The following is a 26,748-nucleotide window of genomic DNA, read 5'->3' as shown; positions in this document are numbered from 1 at the left end:
AAGGACTACTCATTATATTTCCTTCTGTTACCTGACCATTGCCAAATATATTATATGGCATGAACCTTGCAAAAGGTCCATGATTAACTATTGGATGCAATCTCAAACACCTGAGTTTCATAAAGCACAGGGTTGTTCACCACTTGGTCATATTCCTGAAAGAAATGCACATGTCTTTCAGACACACAATATGAACACAATATGACACACCATGAACAGAGATAGCTGTCAAGCCTCCACACATTTCTGTAACATCAGCAACACACAAGCATGCGCACACACACACACACACACACACACACACACACACACACACACACACACACACACACACACACACACACACACACACACACACACACACACACACACACACTCACACACACAGGGCCGACGGACTGCGGGGGAAAGTGAGGCAGTCGTGGGGGGGCCCATGGCAAAAAAAAAAAAAAAAAAAAAATCGAATTACCCACCAGCCCATAGGGTTAGGAGTCGCACACGGCCTCGTCTCCCCCCCCCCCCGTCAACAATCGGGGGGGGGGGGGGGGGGGCCATCAGTACCTCGTGTATAGGGGCCCAGGATTTGGTGCAACGGCCCTGCACACACACACACACACACACACACACACACACACACACACACACACACACACACACACACACACACACACACACACACACACACACACACACACACACACACACACACAAACACCAACACACATTTAAAACTATGTGAACCCACAATTGGCCCCAAAAATTAAATCAAGAGAGAGAGACAGACAGGTAAGAGTTATCGGGCCTGTCACTGATCTCCACTCCAGGTGTGAAATCACACAGGCAGGCGGCCCCCGAGCACGGAGAGAGGGATAGAGAGGTGATGGATGGCCGACCGAGAGACCAACAGGACGCTAGGTGCGTGTGGGTGTTGGTGTGTGTGTGTGTGTGTGTGTGTGTGTGTGTGTGTGTGTGTGTGTGTGTGTGTGTGTGTGCGTGTGTGTGTGTGTGCGTGTGTGTGTGTGTTGTTGGCGGGTTATTGAAATAGGAAATAAGAAATACATTTTACTCTCATAAACTTAGGGTTTGTTCAATCATATAATTCATGAAATACACAAAATAACTTGTCACAACCCAACCCCTACACTACAGCGAATGACTCAAGAAGGATTCTAAATTGTGAATTATAATAAGGATACAGACTGCTGTAGTACGTCAGACCACTCGGTTAATAAAAAGTAAAGGGACTTCCCTTCACACCGTGACAGCATCCCAACCCAGCATCAAGAGTCTGACCTCATGGCTCGAACAACAAGGCCGGTTTAAAATGGAGAATATAACAGGTTACTGAAGATGATTTCAATCTTTATTCGTAATATTTAATCCTTTGGAATAGAAATGACTTTATAAAAAAGGTAAATTATTTGCAAAGCAAAGATGCAAAGCTTATACAAAAAGCAGCTTTTACACGCTTGTGTACATTTACAGATTTGAAAAGGAATCCTGAAGTAGTTCTATCTCTGTGAAAGAGAACCTGTGATAATATGGATAGTCATACACAGGTAACAACATCTGACATGTCTAATTGCCTTGGACACGTTATGTCAATCTTATTTAGAAAGACATCTGTCACAGAGGGAATATTTTCCTTTGTAATTGTAATCATATATACCTGTATATACTTATTTACCACATTCACAGACTTTATTTGAGCTGGATTATCTCTCAGTGAATTTATGCTGTCGTTTTGATTGACATATTGCCTAACTACGCATAATTCCAGCTTGCTCATTGATATTCATAAGAGCATTAAATCCTCACCCCATAACAGAGCCTCTATGACATATGTCTGTCTATATAAGATGGCCTGCGACATCATGTATCTAAGCCAATTAGATTTGGCAAACTCTGCTACCTGAGCTTCACTACCCATTCATTTAATAGTTTCTCTTTCACAGAGATCCCAATGGCTCATGATTCATTCTTTTTTTAAATAAATATATATATATATATATAAATATAACTTTTATATATACATATATATAGATAGCTTTTTTTCATATAAATATGTTTCAAAGCTTGGCGAGAAGAGACAACGTAGGAAACGAGGTCATGGCTGTGCTGGTGTGCACAAAGTTTAATGAAGGAAAAAGTAGTGTGTGTGTGGAATTGAATCTGAATTCACTGAGAGCTATAAACAAAGACACAAAGGAAACAAAGAGGAGGGATTAGCTGTGTGTTAGAGGAAGGGGCTAGCTCCAGTGTTAGAGGAAGGGGCTAGCTCCAGTGTTAGAGGAAGGGGCTAGCTCCAGTGTTAGAGGAAGGGACTAGCTCCAGTGTTAGAGGAAGGGGCTAGCTCCAGTGTTAGAGGAAGGGGCTAGCTCCAGTGTTATGGCAGATTTCCACCAGAGGATGCGGGTCGGTTCGGTGCATATTGGAGTAGTGAAGGTTCGGTTAGGCGCAGCTTAGTTACGGCTTGCGTTTCCAAGGCCGACAGTACCCTTATGGTAGGGGGGGGTTTAAGCCGGATGGCGAAAGCAGCGGCAGCTATGTTAGCATCTTGACCTCATAGCAGCCCGACACAGTGAAGCCTGCTAATAAATCCAAGGAAAAAGAAGAAAGCGCCCGATGAACAAATTCAACAATGTAGGGCGTCCAAGAAGAATGGCAAACTTTTGCGCTACATTTTCTTCAATAAACAAAGCTTTGGCCGTTGTCCAGAAATACCTTGCGGAGAATGTGTTTGTTTGTTATTATTGCCTTGTCGCACGGAAGTGCGATTCTGTCAACCAATCAACGGACAGTGTGTGTAGCTCGAACTTGCCGGGACCCTTTTAGGCATCTCAGTACCCCAACGGAGGAGTACTGCAAGACGAGTACGGCTCAATACATTTCAGTCCCTGTCACGCCCACTTTTGGCGGTGGAAACGTGAGCCGTGTCGCACCTTTGCGAACTGAACCGAGCCGCACCCTCTGGGGGAAACGCGCCATTAGAGGAAGGGGCTTGCTCCAGTGTTAGAGGGAGGGGCTAACTCCAGTGTGTATGTTAGATGAAGCCCGGCAAAAATTCTATTCGGCAGCTGGAACTAATCCAAAGCATGGTCTCTCCTCTTATAGAGACATCTACCTGTATATGCACAGATGAATGCACACAGACACACACACACACACACACACGCACAAACACACACACACACACACACACACACACACACACACACACACACACACACACACACACACACACACACACACACACACACACACACACACACACAGAGACACGATTCCATCTCACAAACAAACGATAACCACCTGTAAGGTTTGACAGCAATTCCACAGCTATTAGGTGCGTGAGCCTTTTATGGGATGTCTACATGGAGAAAGTGAATCCAACACACGCGCACACACTTTTCGACTTTCAGACTATGGTTCTCCAGCCGAAACTACTACAACACAGTAGAAACTAAAATATTACAGTGGAACCCTGTAGCACACAGAGGAAAACGTAAGAGACCCGGACAACACGGTACAACACGTGAGAACCAAGGAGAACACGGTAGAACACGTAAGAACCAAGTAGAACATGGTAGAACACTTAGGACCCCAGTGGATCACGGTACTCATGTTCTAAGGGGAACACGGTATGCAGCAACAGGGACGGGCAGAGAGGCGTATAGGCGCCATACCCCTGTGGTGCAGGGGCCAGATATAGTTACAATTCTAGTTGTGTTTGGGTCTGCTTATTTCTCAAGGTCGCTCAAGATAAACCCATGCAACCACACGGATGCAGGAGAGTACAGTAATGGATTTTGCACATATCTATGAAAATGTCATTCCATTTGTCTTACAGCATGAACCAAAAACATATCCCCCTTCCACTAATTGCATCCTTCTGTCTCTGTCCACCTTACCTCCCCTCCTCTTTTATCTGCTGTTAGTTTTACTAACACCATCTGGGAACCTTTCAGTGGATTCAAATGGGATCAGCATCATCCTTACACACACAGGCGCTCACACACCACACACAGTTACACACACACACACACACGAACACACACACACACACACACACACACACACACACACACACACACACACACACACACACACACACACACACACACACACATACACACACAAACACACACACTGACACACCAGGGCGCTGCATTACGGCTGACATAAGTGTGTTGGAGGGGCTCTACTGCCAGGCATACATTACTACCCTGTAATGTATCACTGGAAGAGAGACGGAGGGACAGAGAGAGAGAGAGAGCGAGAGAGAGAGAGAGAGAGAGAGAGAGAGAGAGAGAGAGAGAGAGAGAGAGAGAGAGAGAGAGAGAGAGAGAGAGAGAGAAAGAGAGAGAAATAGGAAACGATTTGTCCTACCATTCTGGACATCCAGTATGTGGTGCTTGTCCAGGGTCCAGCCCCCCATGTTGGAGGCATCTAGTTCATATCCCTGCAGGACTGCGGTCCTCTTCTCCCACAAGATCAGGTCCAAGCAGGACTCGTACTCATAGCCCACCGACACTAGAGAGAGAGAGAGAGAGATGCTGTTAGTGCTTTGCTATTCATAATCATCTCCTAATGACTCTGCAGAACACACACAATGTCCCCTCCACAAAGAATCACATCATCTTAGTAGTGGAGATTAGTTTAACATTGATCATTTGTCAGGGAAACACATGTTATGTAACATAACGTATATTTAAATATCATAACAATCTCCCATCAGTGCATCGTCACAACACACACACAGACACACATGTAAGCACTTATGCCCACACTAACACACACACACACACACACACACACACACACACACACACACACACACACACACACACACACTGGGCCCTATTTTAACGGTCTGAAACGCAAGTAAGAAGCGCATAACGGAAGTAGCTTTTTGGGCGGGGCTCTGCCGCTGTTGCTATTATACCGGCGGATAAATTACTCTTGCGCCCGACACAAATCTAAAAAGGGTTGCCCTGAAGAAGCCTTATTACCCAAAGGTGTGGTTTGGGCATAACGTGCAATAGACCAATGAGAGTGCCATCTACCAACCCCTTTAAGAGCAATGAGTGCATTTGAACCTGACGATTTGATGTTTTGACAGCGCGTTTACAGTCTCCGATGAGACAGATGCATGACCACATGAATTTCAAACTTCAAATGGCTCAGTTTATGGCCAAATGATATGCCCTAATTTACAGATGGAATAGCGTTTTCTTCTACAACTTCCGAAATACTGAGTCGTCATGTAAATTGCAGCAGAGAAAACTTAACACACATATGATATGCAGTCCTGTGGCCGCAACTGTGGGTCTATTTAATGATATGCGGGCCGGCAATACATGAACACACATCGTTTCTTACCAGTAGGCCTTTTGCATACATTATCGTTATCGACTTGTGTTCCTACTTTGCATGTGTCCCCCCGTTAATGTACTTTCCCATGGACTGTATTATGCGTTACGTGTTCAGTTTGCGTGTGTTTTAAACAGATTGATGCACCCACGCGCGCCTACATTCATTCATTCTTTTTAACACTCACTCGCGTTAAAACAATGTTTTCTTACGATCAAATACTCATCAATCCTAATAGTTATGGGCTGTGTCAAGAAAATATGTGTTTGCTGTAGCTACGGTGTTTGCAGATGCATTGATTTAAATACAACTTATTACCGCTGTATCAGCTGTTCTTTCCAAAATAATTTAACCAAAGGTATCATTTACCCTAAAACGAGATTTTGTTTTAGAAGGCTGGGATATAGCCTACGTTGTTCAAATTTATCATTGTTATTATTATTATTTTAACACATGGCATAGCCTACTACAGTGTTCATTCATGCAGCCCCTATGGAAAATAAATTCCAGTTCCGATCTGCCATGGTACGTCAAAGTAGCAACATCAAATGGGCTATCCGCTGCTAGTGCACTTAGACCTATTTGTCGGTCAGTTGCGCAACTGCTTTATCAATCTGTAAGATAGCACCATGTATCATTTGCGCCGGAACAAGCCTCTGCATTTCGCCGACACGCCTCTCATGGCGCAAGTTTAGAGGCGCAGGTTTGCTGTGGGGGAAAATCGGTTTTGTGCCGGGTGCAAACTAGCAAAGATACATGCGTTGGTGTAGAAAGTCAAGTGCGCTGGATGCAAGTTAGGGCCCATCGACACACATGCAGGCAGTTATACACACACACACACACTTATACACACACACACACACACACACACACACACACACACACACACACACACACACACACACACACACACACACACACACACACACACACATAAAAGCACTTACACATAATGACACACACACACAAACACACACAGAGTGTGCACACACCCACGTGGGGCTCGCACACCGGCTCATCCAAAAACACACAAACATACTTCCAAACACACACTCGCACATCACACACACACACCTGTACAACACACACACACAAACACACACACACACACAAACACACATACACACAATCATAGGGTCTTGTATGCCAAGTGAAGTCTCTTTTGTGGACTAAACTGCAGATCAGAACAGCTGTTTGTGCTCGGTGAGCATTGCCTACCACACCAGCTGTGTATGTGCGTGAAAATTTAATTTAGAAGAGTGGGGACTTCACAGCTATTTTCAGCTTCACTGGGAGGTGGTGGGGAGGGAGATGGAGGATAACTTGGGATGCATTAACGGCTTTCACACAGGGACCAGACAGACGGTTGGGGGAAGAGCAAGAGATGCTTTAGGGGCAGAGGATGAAGCGAATGATGGTCAGCGAGAACATAAACAAACTCAGACTTGCAGCACGTCTGGTTTGTGGTTGGCCTGAAATTGCACATCTACAGAGACAACCACACAGTCAGCAGAACAGAAAGACATGAAAAAGAAAATAGAAAAAGTGAATGAGAGAGGGCTGACCTAAGGAGCAGTACTTGGGATTTTCCTCATACTCCATTATTTCACAGTGAAGGGGTCTGTTTTATTACGTGAAATATCAGCCATGAGTCATGCCACGACCTGAACACTTCTGCCAAGTTTGGATGCTTCTAAGACTAATTTTTACAAACAGGCTTTCAAAAACGATGCTGGTTGTACTGTGTTCAAAGTCTTGTTGGTTCTTATCATGTCAGTTATCTATGTTTTTATTGTTGTATTTCTCTTAGACTGGTGAAGCACCATGTGACCCTTGTAGGTGAATGATGACTAAACTGCACATCCTCACTATCCATCATTCCTTCCTCCCTACCTTCCTTAATCTCTTACAGCTAAGTCACATTGACAGCATGATCGTCTGTCAACGTCAGCTAGCTAACGCCTGGACCACACACACAGATCTTAATGAGCTATTACAAAAACGTGACAATTCTGTTGTTTCTGAGTTGACAAAAATTAATTGGCCTCTTCATCATTATTTGGTCCAGTTATCATAAAGAGTCCATCTAGCATGCAATACATCTCTCTCTCCATTGGACAAATGGACTATTAGGCATTAGTTGCTAATCCATTAAGCTGCAATACAATTAGAAATGGCAAGTCAGAGAAAGGGGCTCTACTGGCTTATTATCCACAGTCAAACCTGATGGGGCTTATGAGGGATTAGCATGCTATATTAACTCTGCAATTATGTTCCATTATGCATGAGGTCCAATAACTGACCACTTCAGATAGCTAAATTAGCTAATGGCTAACACAGTAGGCATCAGTCTATGCATCTGCAACCTTGACCCAACGGAAAATGAAAGGGTCGTTTTTAGTATAATGAATGCGATAATTTTACAGTAAGCTATAAAACAGCATATGTAATCCTAGCAATTCTAATGCCGTCACATTATACCAATGTGTTCGCCCTGTTCAGTGTTCAGCTGTCCTGAAAAGTGGATACTTCTTATGAGTTATGGAGTTTTGCTGAGACAGGGGGTTTGGGGACACGATTAGGGGTCCTGTCATTGCATCCTGAAGTTGGACCTGTGAAGACCATTGTATGATATATGTTGTATGCAAGGAATCCTAATTCGCCTAGTCACAACAATGGGGGCCGTCTACAGCTAGCTCTCCCATTCCCTCGAAGGGAATACATTTTTGACAACAACTCGAGGCAAAGTCTGCTCACCGACGGCCTCTGACAGTCCATAGACGCGTTGGCTGTAAGCGTCCGTCTTGTCCCAAATGAAAGTGTATGAGAGGTTGGGCTGGGCTGGAAACCACTTCTGGAAGAGGCGACCCACCACTGCCACCATCAGATGAACCTGCAGAAAAGTTGACAAATTGACAAGAAAGTGTTTTTTGCATGTTTATATATATATATATATGCATAAATAACTTGAATGAATGAATCCCTATGTGTCTTTTTATTGTGTGTGTACTGCGTGCCTTCATGAGGTTGAAGGGCACGGCGGACTGGGTCATGGTGACTTTGAGGACGGGCTTGTATCCCGCTGCTCGGGAGCTCAGGTACACCAGGTTGAGGTCGCTCCCTGGGATGGTGGTCTCCTCCTGCAGCACCTATAGAGGGGGGGGCGGAGAGGAGGGCAACATACCGTTACTCTCAGTCCGCGGGGTCCCAAACATAATCAGAGAAATCCTCCTTCTATATATATGTTCACACACACACATAGGCACACACACACGGGCACACACACAGACACACACACACCCACACACAGGCACACACGGACATGCACACACACAGACGCGCATTCATGCACACACACACACACACATGTACACACACACACACACACAGGCACACACGCAGGGAGCAGGAGCATCTCCTTGGCCTTTGATGCCGATGGTGAATACATTTGCTGGTGCATGAAGTCCTTGCTGCTGTGATCCCTACTTACTGCGTGGTGCTGTGCCATGCGCCCCGCTCTAGGAGTGTGTGCGTGACACGGAGCATCGCTGAGTGTCACACTTCCCTTCTATACTTAGAAATGAATACACACGCGTGTGTGTCCTTGCACTCTCCTTGTCCGGGATTGTCAATGGCTCTCTAAGATGCAGGTAGGAGTGTGTGCGTCTGTGTGTGTGTGTGTGTCTGTGTGTCTGTGTGTGTGTGTGTGTGTGTGTGTGTGTGTGTGTGTGTGTGTGTGTGTGTGTCTGTGTGTGTGTGTGTGTGTGTGTGTGTGTGTGTGTGTGTGTGTGTGTGTGTGTGTGTGTGTGTGTGTGTGTTAGGGAGCGGGGACGTCCTTGCGCTGAACCTTAAGGTAATTCAAGTGGACCTAATCACCCTCTCCGGGCGGCTCTCACTTAAAAGCTTGGCCACCAGACGTGCCATCGGGCACAGCGCCATCTCTGGTGGCGCTGCAGCGTGGCTGACAGCAGGACGCTCTTTGGAGGGGAAGGGAGGTCACCTGAGGAAGATGAGCAGCGACGGAGACGGGGGACAGAAGTTATGCCGGGAGTCAGGAGCTGGCAAGGCACCGGATGTCCAAACCCAGAACATTAACTTCAGGGACGACACTCCTCCTGGAGAGACTAACTGAATGATCCTGCTGCCTGGCAACTGAGGAGAGACTAGGATGGACGTGGTGCTATTTCCACTTGTTAGATTGTCTTAATTACCTGTTTAAAAAAGCTGCTTGCTTTTGGTAGACCGCAAGTCCAACAAGTCCCGGTGTTGTGAGTTTTGCGACGGCCATGTTCATGTAGCGAGCTAAAGATATGAAGACTAACTCTATAACCACACTGCGGTTGGACGAGGTAAACCTCCTGAGACCCCATGCAGCGGCTGGAGACCCAGCAGCTAACCAGTTCAACCCAGAGCCGGCTCCGCTCCGCCGCTAACCAGTTCACCCCAATAACCGCCCCCTGGTGTGGCACATGTTTGATCTGAACGCAGTCGTCACAACACAATTCCTCCATGGTTCACTGTCGTTGTCTGTTGCTCACAGATTGTCCTCCTCCTGTGAGGAGGCGTCATTATAATAAGAGCCCTGTTCCATGGTTCCAGAGCCCCAGCCTCCTCAGGGCCGGGGGCCTGTCTGTGATTAAAGGACGTGCGGGGCCCGGAGCCTGCAGGGGAGCCTCCCACCTACATTGTTTTGATTAACAAGCTCTATTTTCATGTTTTTTTATGTACTCTGGCAATTGACTTACTTTCAAAGTACATTTCTTTATCATGGAAAGACTTGTTTTTCCCCTTTTCAGATTAATCATGGATTTTTATGAAAATATTAGTAATTATCAGAAATAGTATTAGTACTGACCGGAAGTCTAAATGCTTCACAATTGCTATCAAACATTAAACAATCATTGACATATTGCAGTACCAGACTACAGAACACACACACACACACACACACACACGCACACACACGCACACACACACACACACGCACACGCGCACACGCACACACACACACACACACACACACACACACACACACACACACTCACACACTCACACACACACACACACACGCATAGTAAGTTGGGAAATCTGCATTTATCTTCACATTACGTACGCATGACATAATGAGGCAACCAAAAGAATTGCAGTACAGTCCAAAAAGAGGGAATGTTTTAAGCTGTGGTTGATTTTTTGCTGGAGGAACTTCATGAACGCAACGCGACTTCATTCCAGCAGGTTTAGCAGAGTCTTGCCTCCACCACTACACCATACATCATTTTAGTTAACATGAGGTAGAAAATTATTAAACTGCATCCTGTGAAACCCCACAACACACGTCATATTTTTTTGTTGAGCATCACATTTAAAATGATACTGGATGCCCTCAAAAAGTGGAGGGTTTAGCCCCTACAGAAGGCCCTGGCTACGGCATGAGTACTAGTCCAGTGGGAAGAAGGGGGGCCTTAATGGGTGCCAAGCATCTCCTCCTAATATCCGTTACTCCAATGACCGTTACTGCTGGAGGTGGCTGAGTGCTATGCTACATGTGTGCCATATGAAGGAAGCGAGACACATTTATTAGTTTATTTTGGCTGATTTGGGAAGATTACGACCGTTTCAACAGCAACCCATTGTTGCTACATTTTCATGGTAGGACATTATTATTGCTCTTCATTTCATTACTGGCCGCCTTAAATAAACATCCACCCAGCTTGTGGAAACGTGAGCTCTGACCTTCGCTCATAAAAAACTAAAGGATTGCCATGAAAGCCTACACAAGGTCTCTGTTTGTTAGTGGGTGCAGTATGAGCAGTGCTAAAGAGCCATCATCCTCACACGCTGATGGTCAGACTGCAGTATGCCCCCCAATACACACACACACACACGCACGCACGCACGCACGCACGCACGCACGCACGCACGCACGCACGCACGCACGCACGCACGCACGCACACACACACACACACACACACACACACACACACACACACACACACACACACACTCACACACACACACACACACACACACACACAAAACAAACAGACTATTAAAAGCCCGATTAATTCTTTACCTCTTCGACCTTCTGTGCAAACATTACGACGCAGGATTGTTTAAGCACACCCACACGATTGAGGAAAAACCAACGTGTGGATGGGCACATAAATGCGCATGCAGTTGCAATTGTCCACACGACAGCGTGTGAAAGCAAAAAAGAACTCTTGTATTGTTCTTGTATCCGCTCTGCTCCTTTATATATAATAAATCTCCCTCCCACAGGTGGATGTGTAGCACACAAGGATAACATAATGACGCCTAAGCAATTACAGCGCAGCTCCATGATGAGCCTTATATCTGCTAAGGGAAATGTGCTATTACGTGCTTCTGAAAGAAATGTGATTACAGACACGGGATACAGGGCACTGCGTCCGGGTGTGTGTGTGTGGGTGCCTGCATGTGCAAACGAGAGATATAGAGAGACAGACATAGAGACAGACAGATAGAGAGAGAGAGAGAGAGAGAGAGAGAGAGAGAGAGAGAGAGAGAGAGAGAGAGAGAGAGAGAGAGGGAGAGGGAGAGAGAGAGAGAGAGAGAGAGAGAGAGAGAGAGAGAGAGAGAGAGAGGGAGAGGGAGAGGGAGAGAGAGATAGAGTGTTTATGGGAAGAAAAGAGAAAAAAATAAATGCAGAGAGAAGGAATGGGATTTATGTATGTTATTATGCACCTAACATTTAGCTAAAACGTCATGGCAATCATCAGCAAAATGTAATCACTTGGCAAATTAATGCTGAGGACCTCTCCTGAGGCAATATTAATAATAACCTATGTCAGTAACCTATTTTGGATTTGATAATGTAATGCAGCAAAGTGATATTCAAATGCAAGATTACATTTCTACATTACATAATCAAAAATGAGGATATTAAAATAGGTGATTAATACTCTCTGCCTTTTTTGTTGATAAACTGATTGATAGAAAAGAAATTGGAGGTGAGCGAGAATCCCCCCCATAAAAAAATAAATATAAAATCCCAAACCAGCCGCAAAATGTCTCTGAGATCATGTTATCTCCTGATCAGGGGAGTCGTGTAGAACCTCCCAGGACACAGACGCCAACTTTATACCCCGTCTCTTTCTGCAACTCACACTCAATTAGAGATTATACCGGTTCAATCTGGATTCCATTTTATCACAATTTAATTAAAATTGAAATCAGAAAAATAAAGGAAATATGGTGACTGACAAAGTACTTTCCAAAAGGAACATGAGTAAGCCTGCCTAATTCTTTGATTTGCATGTGCTCTCTTCCAGTCCCAGTTAAACAATCAAGTGATTGTCACGGCCAGTGGATACGAGACACCATTCCATTGGTCCAGGGCCTTCCATTGTTGTCTTAAAATAAACAGCTCTGAGAGCGCTCCTGTTGATTTGATCACACTACCTGATCACTGGGACGCTGTAAGATGATGAGCAGAACAGAGCAACAGATTCGACTTTAAACACAATGAGAAAAATAAAGATTGGGTCGGAAGCGGGAATCCGGTGCATGTGTACATTTCCTACATAAGAGATATTATGATAACCAATTATCCCAAAAAATAACATGAGACAAAATGGTAAATAATGAAACAATGAGGATAAATAAATGATCAAGCTGGATGGCTTGTTGGAAGACAAAGTGAGAGGAAACAGCGAAGATCAAACGACTGCTGAAGTTCTTGAAGAACTCAGGGGGAATAATGGAGAGCCATATTTATCCTTTTCAACACCACAGAAAACCTGATGTTTTTCTTTATGTTTCGTTCTGTGGAGTATAAACGTCAAAGCCACCATCAAATGAAAAGAAAGATGCAAAAAAAAACCACATTGCTATATGATATGCTGGGAACCTGGACATGCTTACTTGGATGTGGAAACATATAAAAGTATTTTTTTTATCTATTGATGGGCGAATAACGGCGGTTTCACGGATGAGAACACAGAAAAACCGAGTGTAGCTGAGCTGATGACACAATGACTCAAACTCCACCATCATGGTGGTTTCAGCGAGCTGGCTTGGATGCTAATCTGTCTTCAAAGGAGTATTGTATGTGGGCCAAGGAGGTGCAATACACGAATAACATAGCATGCTTATAACAAACATGTTATGAAAGGTTTTAGATAACAAAAGCAACAGCCAGCCCACCCACCATTGTCCTAGTTTGTCGTTCCACAATGCATTTCAGCCTCAGGATATTCAGTCTAAAGCCTTTAACTTACTGGCTTTAGAAAGTTGACATCACATCGTTTATACACAACCCAGTCGGGGCTTGTACAGCGCATGTAGACAGTGTCCTCTGCAGAGGCCGGTTCACTGCATGTTTCTCCGATGCGTCTTGGTGCGTAGGTTCTAGGTGTGGGCTCTGTAGCCTACCTGGGTTTCAGGGACGATGGGTCCGTCCTCAGGAGAGCTGCGGTAGCATGTGGACAGTGGAGACGCCACGATGATCGGACTGGGTCTGATGAACCCGCTGAGGTCACAGCTGGGGATCTCGTTCTCCTCCTGGGATAGTCATTGCAGATAAAAGACAATGGATTAGGCGGTTAATGGTTTAGCACAGTACTTGTTGTCTTTGATATTTGCACGTCAGATAGACAAACTAGACACATTTGACTGAATATGGAGATCACCTTTTTCATGATCAGGGTGTCCATGACGTAGAAGACGTTCCATGGGACCCAGACGGTCCGGTACTGCGTGAGGAACGGCGCTCGCTCGAAGCTCAGGGTCAGGGAGGCGCCTCCGTTAGCCAACAGGTCGAACCTGGACCGGGGGAAGGGTTGTTTTAACAGGACATTGTTTTCCTTCACATCACAGGCAGCAAAATCCAACAGGTTTCATTTGGTATGTGTCGTGAAACTACTAAATAAAAAGATGGCTCAGAAAGTCTGTTTAAAATAAACAATGCACTTTTGTTGACGGGTTGCTCTGACGAGCTGGATCAAAGGCGGTTAAGCTAGCTGTGCAGGACAGAATGCTTCTTATTAGCTTCTTACAACGCATAACCTCTTTTCTCATTTGTGACTATAAGCATACCATCCTACATGAGTCTCTGCCTCAGCCCATGTCCCTGCCCTGAGGGATAATCCCACTTCAGTCTGTGTGCGGGCATGTGTAATGGTTGTTTCCTAAGTGGGCCTGCAGAGCATCGTGTTTTGCAATGATTGATGGAATCTCTTTAAAATCGATGCACTTGTTGGACCAGGACCTTAATGGTGTCCAAGTCCCAGTCATCTATTGTGAGAGGGGGATGAGGAGATGAGAGGATATATCTGGTCATATATATATCTGTATATGACCAGATGTATCCTCTGTGTGCTTTAGCTGTGCTTTGGCTGGGTGTGTACATACATGCCGTCCTGGCGTGTGATGGTGTATCCATGTTCTGCGTAGTGGACGAACGTCACGTTGACACCAATCAGTGGCGTCCCGTCTGCGGTCAAGACCTGCCCTCTGATGATGGACGCCAAGCTTCAGATACGAGGGAGCGGAGGGGAAGGTAGAGTGAGCTTAGCATGTATGGGTAAAATGTCCGGTTAATGCCTGCATGTTAGAGGCAAACAAACGCACATTAGGGATGAACCCAAAATAGGATTTCATTATTTGTTTATGAGGATGCATTTAGCGGCCATCATATAAGCTGCTCCCTTTATATGGATTTTTTGGGGAGTCACTTATTCATCGATATCATTTAAATGCTTGATTACCTTTTCCTTTTGTATTTAGTCAATCCCATAATGATATTAATATACTGTTAACAAATACCGTTGGCCCAATAGCCATGATTGGATTGGTTCTCGTTGAGGGTAAGATTAACTAGGTGTTACTGTAATAACCATGTCTAGAGATTGTCTCCAAAGGAACAGCCTCCATCCAGTTGTTGTTGCATAGCGGCCCGCTCCTCAGTAAGCCGTACATCTTGCATCTCCATGTAAACCTCTTGTCAGCTGCAGTAAAACAAGTTGTGCTCCAATCCTGTGTCACTATCATGAGCCCGATCTGTAATCAATCTCCTTTCCACCTTGTGATTGATGGTGGCTTTTAAAGCCGGCTCCAATTATTTATTTCTAAATAAATAAATAAATGGTTCAGAATTATTCAAATTGAGTGGTCGACTGGGAACCCCTGTTTTGAGTCATCGGTCGCGCCGGAGCAAGATAGAGTGCATAGAGGTGTAAAATGCTACAAAATGAGCTTCTTCATGAACAAGTCCAAAGCGTATAAAATCAGCCCCGCCTTGGGTAATGTTAAGCACAGTAGGCCTGATTGTCTCTGCCGATCCAACACAGTGTGTGGCATTGAGGACCTCACGCACATTGACCTTCGGAGAAGCCTCATTGTGTTCCAACTTGATGGAAGAAGGTGGACCAAAATTGATACTTAGATCTTTTTGACTCACTTGTTTGTTCACAGAGCAACTTAGACAATTCATTTCCATGTTACATATACCTTTGGAACGTCAGTCGGGCCAAATCCACTCGCCTTGGAAGGCAGCTATGGCTTGTTACAACATTTCTCTTGGTAGGCCTACCGCCTGAAACACATCAGTACTACAAAACGAGCTGGACTACAACCGATGTTTAGCTGTTCACGGGCACAAACAACATGTAAAACCGATCTCGCTACAAATGCAATAGCAGGGTTAACTAAGTGAGCCAAGATGGCCAAACCAGCCAAATTTGCTGCATTCTAGCGAATGGCGGGAAATGGGAAAAAATATTCTCCTGCTATTCCTATGCTAAACTGTCTGTTAAGGCTGCATGTTAAGGTATTGAGGCCAGGCACTGGTACAGGACAGGGGCTGGAACTCACAACCCCAGTCGCTCCTGGTGAGCTTGCTGCTGCCCATGGTTGAACCGTCCTCTGTGTTTGAATGTGTGCATGAATGGGAATGTTTACAACTCTCCATAGCCGATTGTTGAAATGTCAGTGATCAAAGTTTCTCTCTCTAGTTCAGTATCATATTTTGTAGCTGAACTTGCAATAAAAACGTTGTTTTTATTACAGCCAAGTCTTTAGAAGAGAACATTTTACTAAACCTAACCAAGCTAAACAGTTTGAACAAAAGATATGACTGCAGCTGTGCATCTCTGAGACGAGGGAATCATACAGAAGCATAGGTGTTGCCTTCTCTGCTTTTCTTGTTGTAGAGAAATGTGTTTACAATCATAGTAAAGTCCCAAAACTGGGGTATTTGGACTGAAACCCAGGTATGGTGAGCTGTATTAATCATTTTCACCCTACTCAAAGTTACATTGGCTTTCCCTGGAGTGGATAGTGATATTCATAGTTGTATTCATTATGCTGTGTAGAACTAGTAAATTACAAATGTCAGATAATGGACTTGCAAAAATATGTGTGCATTTATGCTTGAATACTTCTGGAGCCTTTATATTCTATTAATCAATCAAAATCTACATAGCATTGTCTTTGCTGGGTAGAAAACAGCATGCCCCACGGTTGAAGATACAAACCAAATCAATTATGCATTCATAATTCACCACACATAAACACCAGACATAAACACAAACCCCCAAAAAATAAATCACATCAATCAAACATTCATACGCAGAAACGTCCGAAAGGCCCACCCAGATGCGTGATTTGTTATGCATGGGTACATGGTTGATCTCTCATTTACACCAACACAGGGACGCCCTCCCATCAACAGCCTCCTATCCGCTCATATAAACATCCCATAAATCAGCATGGCAACGATGGTCACAGTTAATGCACCTGTAATTCACACCCTAGGAGAGGAGGGAGAGAGGGAGGAGCAGTAATAAAGCAACACTTGTCATGATAGCTAATGGGCTGTGAGTGCAATGCAAGGCGTGCTAAAGCGCCCTCTTGCCTGGATCCCTCACACAACCGCCTCTGACAGGCCAGGGAAGCCCGCGCACCAGGAGCTCCTCTGGGCACCAGGAGCTCCTCTGGGCCCGAGCAATGGCAGGTGTGGGTCCGATGGCCCAGCAAACAGTTCACAGCTATCATGTGACTGCAGAGACGGTCATTACAAATCATTGACCATTAAATCAATATAAAAAAAACATTGTTGAATTAACTCCAATGATTTGGAAAAAACGAGATTCCTTTATGTGGATCTTAATGTCTACTTGCCAGAAGCAAAGAAGTTTTAATCCCATTTGTTTGATTTGATTGCAACACGATCTTTTAAAATTGTATTTAAATATGATGAATTAATGATTGTATTGCATTGTTGCATCAAATTATTCTCATTCAATTTAGTTGTCTTGATTAATTGGATAAATGTTCTCATTTGTTTGATTAATTTTGTTTTTATTAGGTTTTGACAAATGTTATGGTTGCTCTCTCTCTGTCTCTATGTATATCTATCTATCTATCTATCTATCTATCTATCTATCTATCTATCTATCTATCTATCTATCTATCTATCTATCTATCTATCTATACATCTATCTATACATCTATACATCTATCTATACATCTATACATCTATCTATACATCTATCTATACATCTATCTATACATCTATCTATACATCTATCTATACATCTATCTATCTATACATCTATCTATACATCTATCTATACATCTATCTATACATCTATCTATCTATACATCTATCTATCTATACATCTATCTATACATCTATATAAACATCTATCTATACATCTATATGTATATACATCTATGTATCTATATCAATATATAATATGTTATATTTGTTGTAATATGTTCTACCCATTATAGGGTGCTAAAGCTTGCAGGAGCTCTTCTCATATTTAAGTCTGAATGTGCGTGTTTGAGGGAAGGGCTGTTAAACTGACAACCTCTCTTTCACTCACTCACTCTCCCGCACACACAGGCCACCCTTTATATTCTTGTGATAAATCAGTTTTCCTATTATATGCTGGCAGTCACAGTCTACGATAAAGAGAAGGGACAATTTTTATGACACAACTGCAGTGCGTACATATATCGGGAAATTGAGTCTTGCATAAAAAATGTGCCACAATGTGGAAATGGCAGTAGTATAGCTGTCATTTTCCCTGTGTAAGTTCTAACATATTTTCACTCAGTGGCCTTCTCTCTCCATTTTAGATGATTTTATTCACATTTTTTTTTGTGTTAGGGAGGATTTTATTTTTACTTTCCACTCTTTATCTTTCCATTTCTCTCCTTTGGAACACTTTTGTGAAAGACACTTCAAGGGTAGACGCGCATTAAGCAAACGCCTGTCTCTTCAATGCACACATGCCATCTCCCCGATACACACTGGCAGACGGAGGCCAGCTAATCCAAAACAGTCCCGAGAGGAAAGGCAGTGGCAAACCGCCTTCTCTCTTCTTTATTTATCCCTCTCTTCCGCTCTGTTTAAATATATTGATTATCTCAGCCATTAAATAAATGCCAGTGAAATTCATTGTATACGTTAAAACAGTGAACACCTTATAAAGAATTCCTAATTGGCAAAAGCTGTTTCTAAGACTCAATCGCATACTCATTGTGTGGGTGTTTAAGGCACTGGGTGGTGAGGCAGGGAACAGAACAGGGTCCTCACCTCTTGTTGAAGGGGCTGTCCCCAGTGATGACATGGGTGGACTCTGGGCCCAGCAGGAAGTGGATCCGCTGGTAGAAAGACCTAGCCACCTGAGGGTCACAGACATGCTTCATATAATGTGTTCTTCAACCTCACACTCTGACAGAAGCGACACACAACATGACACGCTGCAAAACAGTGTCCTTTGTGGGCGCTTTTATGTGCCGAACATGGACAGGGAGAAGATTTGGACACAAAGATGGGCATGCACATGTCTAGAACGGCATGGCCACTATCAGTTACGTTCCACACAGAGGGTTGCGATTCCAGATGTTAAATATTCCTAATATATCCTCATATTCCTAATATTTAACAAGCTATACCAAACCACGGCTCCAGCCCTGCAGTTTTCTCTAGTCCGTTTCGAGATTGTTTGTGCTAGCATCAACACGGCCCCACAAGGGTTCCAGTGAGGAGGGCTGGCACCGGTCCTGACACCGCTCTGGATCTGAGTGAGATTTGTGTCAGGAATTCTTCAGAACCTTGCCGCACTTGTTTACTAGCTGTTATTTGTCCCTGAACACTGCATGTCAAAAAAAATCCAGTTTACTTTGCTGTGCAGGTCTGTTTTATAGATTCTATAGGATATGGGGAAATTACATATCTTCAATTGGGTTGGAGAGAAATGTGCAGTGTGTGTGTGCGTGGCTGAGAGTGTGTGTGATGAGACTAAAGCAGCATGATGGGCACAGAGGTTGTTACGGGTAGCTTACATCAATTACTATTACTTGTATAATGAATGCTTGTATTTTTAGCTTCATGCCATTATGTTTTATATTTTATAAACCCTAACCCTAACCCTAACATGTTTATTGAAAAAAATATCACTTTTTAATTCACAGTTAATTAACCCTGAAAGCACCTGGCAATCTCGGGTAAAAATATACATTATCTTAACAAAATAAAAGATTCCCCATTAATATAACAAAGTGATGTTCATGGAAAAATATGTGTTCAAACTTCTATATTAAATACAAAATAAATGTTTGAACTTCCTGTTTTATGAGCGGTAGAGTTCGGTAAAGAACAACAAGGCGGAAGCAGCAGCGCCCAATGGATGTTTACCTAGCGGTGGGCAGCAATAAAAGACTCCCGTTTGAGTTGTTTACCTGCTGAGGTACCAGTGCTGCTGGAGACTGGTTGAGCACCTCGCTGGGGTCAGGTGACCCTCTGCAGTATAACTGGCTCTGACAGGAGGGCTGCAGACAGCAATCTGGGTCCATGCAATCAGCAAGACCATCTGTAACGGATAGACAGATAGACACACACACATGCACACCCACATACGCACACACACACACACACACACACACACACACACACACACACACACACACACACACACACACACGCGCACACACGCACACATATGCACACACACACACACACACACACACACACACACACAAAGACACACACACACACACACACACGCACACGCACACGCACACACACACAATTTATGTAAATGTACATATTAATCATATATATGCCAACACACACGCACTGATCCCTGTATCATGTTTCTTTCGATTTTGATCATTCAGCAGTATTATTTGGCATGTAAACACTTTACTCAAAAGCTATTATATTTTGTAAAGGCAGCAGAGGTTTAAGCAACGTCTTAACGTTCTGTACAAATTCAAGGATCCAGAAACCTGCTTTTACGAAACAAGACAAATCATTTTGGCTGCTCCTGCGCAAACAACTACTCTGTCTGAGCCTGCCCTCACTTCTTAATCACTTCATTATTTAGCTGTTGGATTTACCAAGCCTGCTACTGCTGCTAAACATGTATTTTATCTTCCCCTACACATCACATTGATCGTTTTTAGACAAATAACAGATTATAGTGGGAGTCATTAGTCATATTGAGGTCTAGCTGCTCATCGTGGTTTAAAGCATTTCTTGGTGTGACTCATTCATTTTGGCCTCTTGCAGGAGTTTGAAACATCTAGCAAGCTTTGCATTGGGTGATGTCATGCAACATGACCAATGTACAGTCAAAGGCCAAGGCTTCAAAAAAATAACACGTAATGGCCTGTGCCAGTAAGTACAGGCTGGATAGGGCCATTACTTGCTAACACAGCTGCATTTATGCAAATACATTCTCATGTAGGGAAATTATTTATGCATCCAAGCTTAAACACACACGCGTGCGCACAAACAAACACGGGGCGCACCTCCTTCGTTGTCCTTGCCGTCGGTACAGACCATCTCCATGGCGACGTGACAGCCAGCTCCTCTCCATCCCGCCTGGCAGACACAATGCCAGCCGCTGGCTTCCAGGGTGCAGCGGCCATTGTTGTTACACAAGCCTGGACAACCCTCTGGGTTCACAATAAAAGCACAACTATATGAGCCACTGTTCTCCATCGTCTTGTCAGGGTTAGTTTGTACGGGATGTGCAACGGAAACTTGAAATGTGTTTTCTTTTAACTGTTGCTGATCTTGATCTTTTGAGTTCATAAATGAGTGTGTGTGTGTATATGCATGTACAAATAAAGAGCTTCGTTAGGATACTTGATCAACTAGGAACTCTTCTAACAGAATGTAGACAGACAATCTTAGAGTCACCGATGTGAGACACATTGTGCTGAAACACAGGACAGTCAGACAGTTAGGCCCTGGTGAAATGCATTGACGTTGTCCTTTCACATGAATAAAACCGAACTGCCTCCAACCAACATGTCTTCAATTACAAATAATTGTAAAAGAATACATGCCTTTTCCAGTAGTATAAATAAGAATATTTGTCAGAATGGTTATGGAATAAATTGTCAGTCAAAACGAAATAAAGATGGACTGTGAATGGAATAATTTATATTTATGATTTGTTTTAGTCTGCACTCATTTCACTCTTCGTTTTCAGACAGTTCCATAAGAAACCCATATAAATCCATGTGAAAACACAACTGGTAGAAAGACATGGCACAAAGTATAGGGAGGTGGTGACTCTGGCTGGTGCACCTCTGAAAGCCTATACTTTATGCTATTGGGTAACATTCCCCCGTTCACAGAATAGACACTGAGGTTGGTGGGTTGAATATACAAAAATATAGATTGTAACGTGAATATCAAAAAGCAAATAAAGTTCAGCTGGACAAACATACAAAGAGAGAAATAGAGAGAGAGAGACGGACAGGCAGGAGGAAAGAGAGAGAGATCGACAGGGAAAGAAAGAAGAAGACATCAAATCAAAGTAAACAAAAATATACATAATAGGCTGCAGCCTTTAGATGCAGAACGATACAGAAGCTGCACACTGAGCAAGTGAGGGACTACAAATGTGTGCATGCTTGGTTAACTTTGGATGAAGACAGGGTTGTATATGCATGTCTATATATTTGTGTGTGTGTGTGTGTGTGCTCATTTTCTGTGTGTGTGTGTGTGTGTGTGTGTGTGTGTATGTGTGTGTGTGTGTGTGTGTGCGTGCGTGTGTGTGTGTGTGTGTGTTTGTTTCTGTGTGTGTGTGTGTGTGTGTATGTGTGTGTGTGTGTGTGTGTGTGTGTTTGTGTGTGTGTGTGTGTGTGTGTGTGTGCGTGTGTGTGTGTGTGTGTGTGCGTGTGCATGTGTGTGTAGTGTGTGCACTCGCTTCAGAACCAGACATACAGACAATGATCTAACCAGAAGGGTCTATCTCAAAAGTCAGGACTACAAGTACAAAAAATGATATGGTGCGCTCGGAGGCAAAGAGAGAGGGGACTACAGGTTCAAAAAGAATCAGACAAATATAAAACATAGAGATATAAAAAGTAAACATACCTAAGAAACAAGAAAAAACTCAGACACCAAAAATAAATGGGTAAATGACAGTTAAAAGACAGAAGCCAGGAGAATCGGGCAAAAGGAGAAGAGACTTGAGGTGGACGCTGAGAGAAAGGTGATGAAATAGAGAAAGGAAGCAATGCAGTGGTGTGTTTTCTGGGATAAACAGGCTCATGGAGTCTGAGGGAGAAGTTACCTTTAAATCCTGAGAATAGGAGAGAGGGCAACAGGAAGAAGAGGGACGATTGTTAGGGAGGAAAAAAAGGCAAACTCTAAAACAAAAGCAGCACCGTCAAAACTGTAGTTTTATTCAGCAATGGACAGATACGATGGAGACAGGGCAACTCAAAGGAGCAGGGGGGGAGGGAAAAACAAGGAAAAGCAATGGATTATTGGAATAGTGTGGGAGAGAACGAGAGAGAGATAGCAAAAAGAGAGTGAGAGAGTGAGGCCGGAGAGAGAGAGAGAGAGAGAGAGAGAGAGAGAGAGAGAGAGAGAGAGAGAGAGAGAGAGAGAGAGAGAGAGAGAGAGAGAGAGAGAGAGAGAGAGAGAGAGAGAGAGAGAGAGAGAGAGAGAAATAAAGAAATAAAGGGAAAAAAATAAAGAGAGAGAGGTAGCACAGTTTGCAGAGGGCCAAATAAATTTAACAGCAGACCGAGAAAGAGAGTCTGGGATATCACTTTCTCAACTGGCATAACGGAAAACAAAAAGGGGAATGAAAAGCTTACCAAAATCACTCCTATTTGGATTCACTATGCAAAGCAAGTTCTTCAACCAAAAGGAAATGATACGACAATGACATCCAAATATTGCCTTTTTCTAAATGGTTTCTAAACAAGTTAATCGAAGTTGACTGATCGTCACAGTCTTTCATGATTATTGACTGAAAAAGCGATTGTGCTGGTCGGAGAAAACAGAGGAAAGCCTCCGATAGCTGATGCGGCAGTTTCATGGAACAATCCAGTTAAACTCCTTCTTCTGTATGAATATCATATATCACATACTGGTGGGTTACACAAGAACAGCTGACCTCATCTAAAAAAACACTGTGGATTTCCTTAGTTTTTTCTTACAGTAAATAATGATGGCATTTGTTGAAGGCATTGACTTATTTCAAGTCAATATAGATAAATTACACACACACACACACACACACACACACACACACACACACACACACACACACACACACACACACACACACACACACACACACACACACACACACACACACACATACACACACACAGCTAGCTGCTGCATTCCCTCAATTATACATCCTCATTTATATCTATGGGGGAGGGCCATTAAAAAGTAAACCTAGGGGTGGAAGTCAGTTGAGCTTATGCGTGATGAGCATGAATAGTCAACAGTCTATGGCCTACTCTTTCGGAGATGGGATTTTTATGGTTCTATTTACGCTTTGATTCAGGGCTATGAGAAAATAAAGAAGTGTGATTATTTTACCTACTGTTGGGATTAACATATTCTGGATACATTTTCCAACCTTGGCACGGTGTGAGGCCAGGTCGCACCACTGTGCACCAGTGTGCACCAGTGTTCACCACTGTGCACCACTGTTCACCACTGTGCTCCAAGTCATATATTCAGAGGTGGGGCTGCTGCGGGGACACGACAGGTCACAGCACCCTCACTGCACTGCTGCTATTCCTCAGAGTGCTGATTACGGAATTTGGACAGTTGGTGTATCAAATTGAGGTATTATTTATGTATCATAATTTTTATTCATATATATATATATATCTTTAAATTGTGTAATTTTCATCCTTAAATTATTAGCTAATTGCAGTGGCCAAAATCACATTTTCGATGAATATGCAATTGCAGCCCTCTTCCAGGAATAGTTGATGTTCTGAATAAACTAACCTACTTAACCAACATATCATCACCAGTTACTCAAAAACACTGTTTGTCTCGGCGTTCATTGTGTCTATTCCAATTGACAACTTAAGGTATTGGGGTTTAAAAGCAAACATCAATCATGATTAATTTCCCTCTGAACAAACGGAACAAACGTAAAAAAACAATCGCAAATATCTTTGATGTGTGTGTGTTTGTCTGTGTGTGTGTGTGTGTGTGTGTGTGTGTGTGTGTGTGTGTGTGTGTGTGTGTGTGTGTGTGTGTGTGTGTGTGTGTGTGTGTGTGTGTGTGTGTGTGTGTGTGTGTGGAAGGGGGGGGGGTGGTGGGAGGGCTGTATTGGTGTATGGGTGCGCGTGACAAAACATTAGAATAAAATAAAATAAAATAGAAAAATAAGTGTACAACATTAAGTAGCAAAGCAAGGGGCATTGGAGTAATAGGCACTTGATATTTGATATACGAATACATTAAGCCCACATTTAGAGGTCGAACAACATGGGTTCAGTTGATTCCACACAATACTCTGGCTTCTGCAAATTAGTGAAAATACAAGCCTGTGCCTTCGCCAGTCAGTCACACAACAGAAGCACTTCACATTCAGGGGAAAACGGCTGAGATGAGATGAGGATAGAAAAGGGAATATAAGGAGACATTTCCAGCCGGACTCATTAGCATTACCAGCTCCACAGTGAATAATGAATCAAAATAAAACCAGGAGGTTGGGAGGAAAAGAAGGGGTGGGGTAAATACAGGAAGAGTGGAAAGCACAGTACCTTTTACTCTTATGTCCGGGTTGTGAGCTTCAGAAACAAAGGCAGAAAGAGAAGAGAGAGCTGTTTAGTACAGAAGAGGCTGTAGGCAGCAGGAAGGACAGCAATCACACAGAATAACATGGATTAGGACCAGAAGGACTACAAGGACCAGGGGGCTACTGGCTACAAGGACAAGGACTAGGCCTAGAAGGACCAGTACTAGAAGGACCAGGGGACTAGAAGGACCAGGACTAGACCATGACCGGACCAGGACTATAAACTAGAAGGACCATGTCTAGACCAGGTCTAGAAGGATCAGGACTAGAAGGACCAGTTCTAGAAGGACGAGGTCTAGAAGGATCAGTTCTAGAAGGACCAGGGTTCTAGAAGGACCAGGACTAAAAGGACCAGGACTAGAAGGACCAGGGGGCTAGAAGGACCAGGACTAGACCAGGAATAGAAGGACCAGGTCTAGAAGGACCAGGTCTAGACCAGGACTAGAAGGACCAGGTCTAGAAGGACCAGGTCTAGAAGGAACAGTTCTAGAAGGACCAGGACTAGACTAGGACTAGAAGGACCAGGTCTAGAAGGACCAGGTCTAGAAGGACCAGTTCTAGAAGGACCAGGACTAGAAGGACCAGGACTATATCAGGTCTAGAAGGACGAGGGGGCTAGAAGGACCAGGACTAGACCAGGTCTAGAAGGACCAGGTCTAGAAGGACAAGGTCTAGACCAGGTCTAGAAGGAACAGGTCTAGGGTGAGAAAAAGGAATCTAAAAGTAAATATATATTTTCTACCAATTGGTTTAAAAAAGAGACACAGACAGAGAATGTTGACACAAAGTAAAAGGGTGTTTTAACCTAAAAAGCGTTCTACTGAAAAAATACTAGAATAGAGGATTAATGGGAATTGTTTACCACCTGTTTGGGGAAGGACCAATTAGTTCGCTGGATTGGAAAGGGATGTTGAGTATTTAACTTTGGCACAATTATCACAAGCTCACGTGCATGGACACTCATGCCCACACACACACACACACACACACACACACACACACACACACACACACACACACACACACACACACACACACACACACACACACACACACACACACACACACACACACACACACACACACACACACACACACACACACACACATATACATCCTTCTACAAAGCAGACACAATGAACAGGTGAATATTTCCAAATAACCCATTCAGATTTAAATCGAGAAGGAGAATAGTGAGGCTGTTGAGAAGCAAGAGGAAGTGAGAGATAGAGAGAAAGAGAGAGAGAGAGAGAGAGAGAGAGAGAGAGAGAGAGAGAGAGAGAGAGAGAGAGA

The 26,748-nt window shown here is 43.7% G+C and overlaps 1 protein-coding gene across 9 annotated transcripts in view; it reads right to left on the bottom strand.

The window, feature by feature from the left end:
- Positions 1 to 26,748, bottom strand: part of tenm3 (teneurin transmembrane protein 3) — a 138,976-nt gene that overhangs the window by 48,343 nt on the left and 63,885 nt on the right. For 4 of the 9 annotated variants that reach the window (XM_030351663.1, XM_030351666.1, XM_030351665.1 and 1 more), the window contains 11 exons: positions 25,421 to 25,447; positions 22,963 to 22,971; positions 21,182 to 21,328; positions 20,108 to 20,238; positions 18,960 to 19,048; positions 14,765 to 14,884; positions 14,044 to 14,176; positions 13,787 to 13,915; positions 8,391 to 8,522; positions 8,131 to 8,266; positions 4,390 to 4,533 (listed from right to left, as the gene is read on the bottom strand). In XM_030351663.1, the coding sequence (XP_030207523.1) occupies positions 4,390 to 4,533; positions 8,131 to 8,266; positions 8,391 to 8,522; positions 13,787 to 13,915; positions 14,044 to 14,176; positions 14,765 to 14,884; positions 18,960 to 19,048; positions 20,108 to 20,238; positions 21,182 to 21,328; positions 22,963 to 22,971; positions 25,421 to 25,447 (1,197 nt within the window). The remainder of the gene's footprint in view (positions 1 to 4,389; positions 4,534 to 8,130; positions 8,267 to 8,390; positions 8,523 to 13,786; positions 13,916 to 14,043; positions 14,177 to 14,764; positions 14,885 to 18,959; positions 19,049 to 20,107; positions 20,239 to 21,181; positions 21,329 to 22,962; positions 22,972 to 25,420; positions 25,448 to 26,748) is intronic. The other 5 variants (XM_030351667.1, XM_030351671.1, XM_030351668.1 and 2 more) reach the window with 2 other exon arrangements.

The sequence above is a fragment of the Gadus morhua genome, chromosome 3, assembly GCF_902167405.1.
Source record: "Gadus morhua chromosome 3, gadMor3.0, whole genome shotgun sequence".
Lineage (NCBI taxonomy): Eukaryota > Metazoa > Chordata > Actinopteri > Gadiformes > Gadidae > Gadus > Gadus morhua.
The sequence above is the reverse complement of the archived record's forward strand: the minus strand, read 5'-3'. Positions and strand labels throughout refer to the sequence as shown.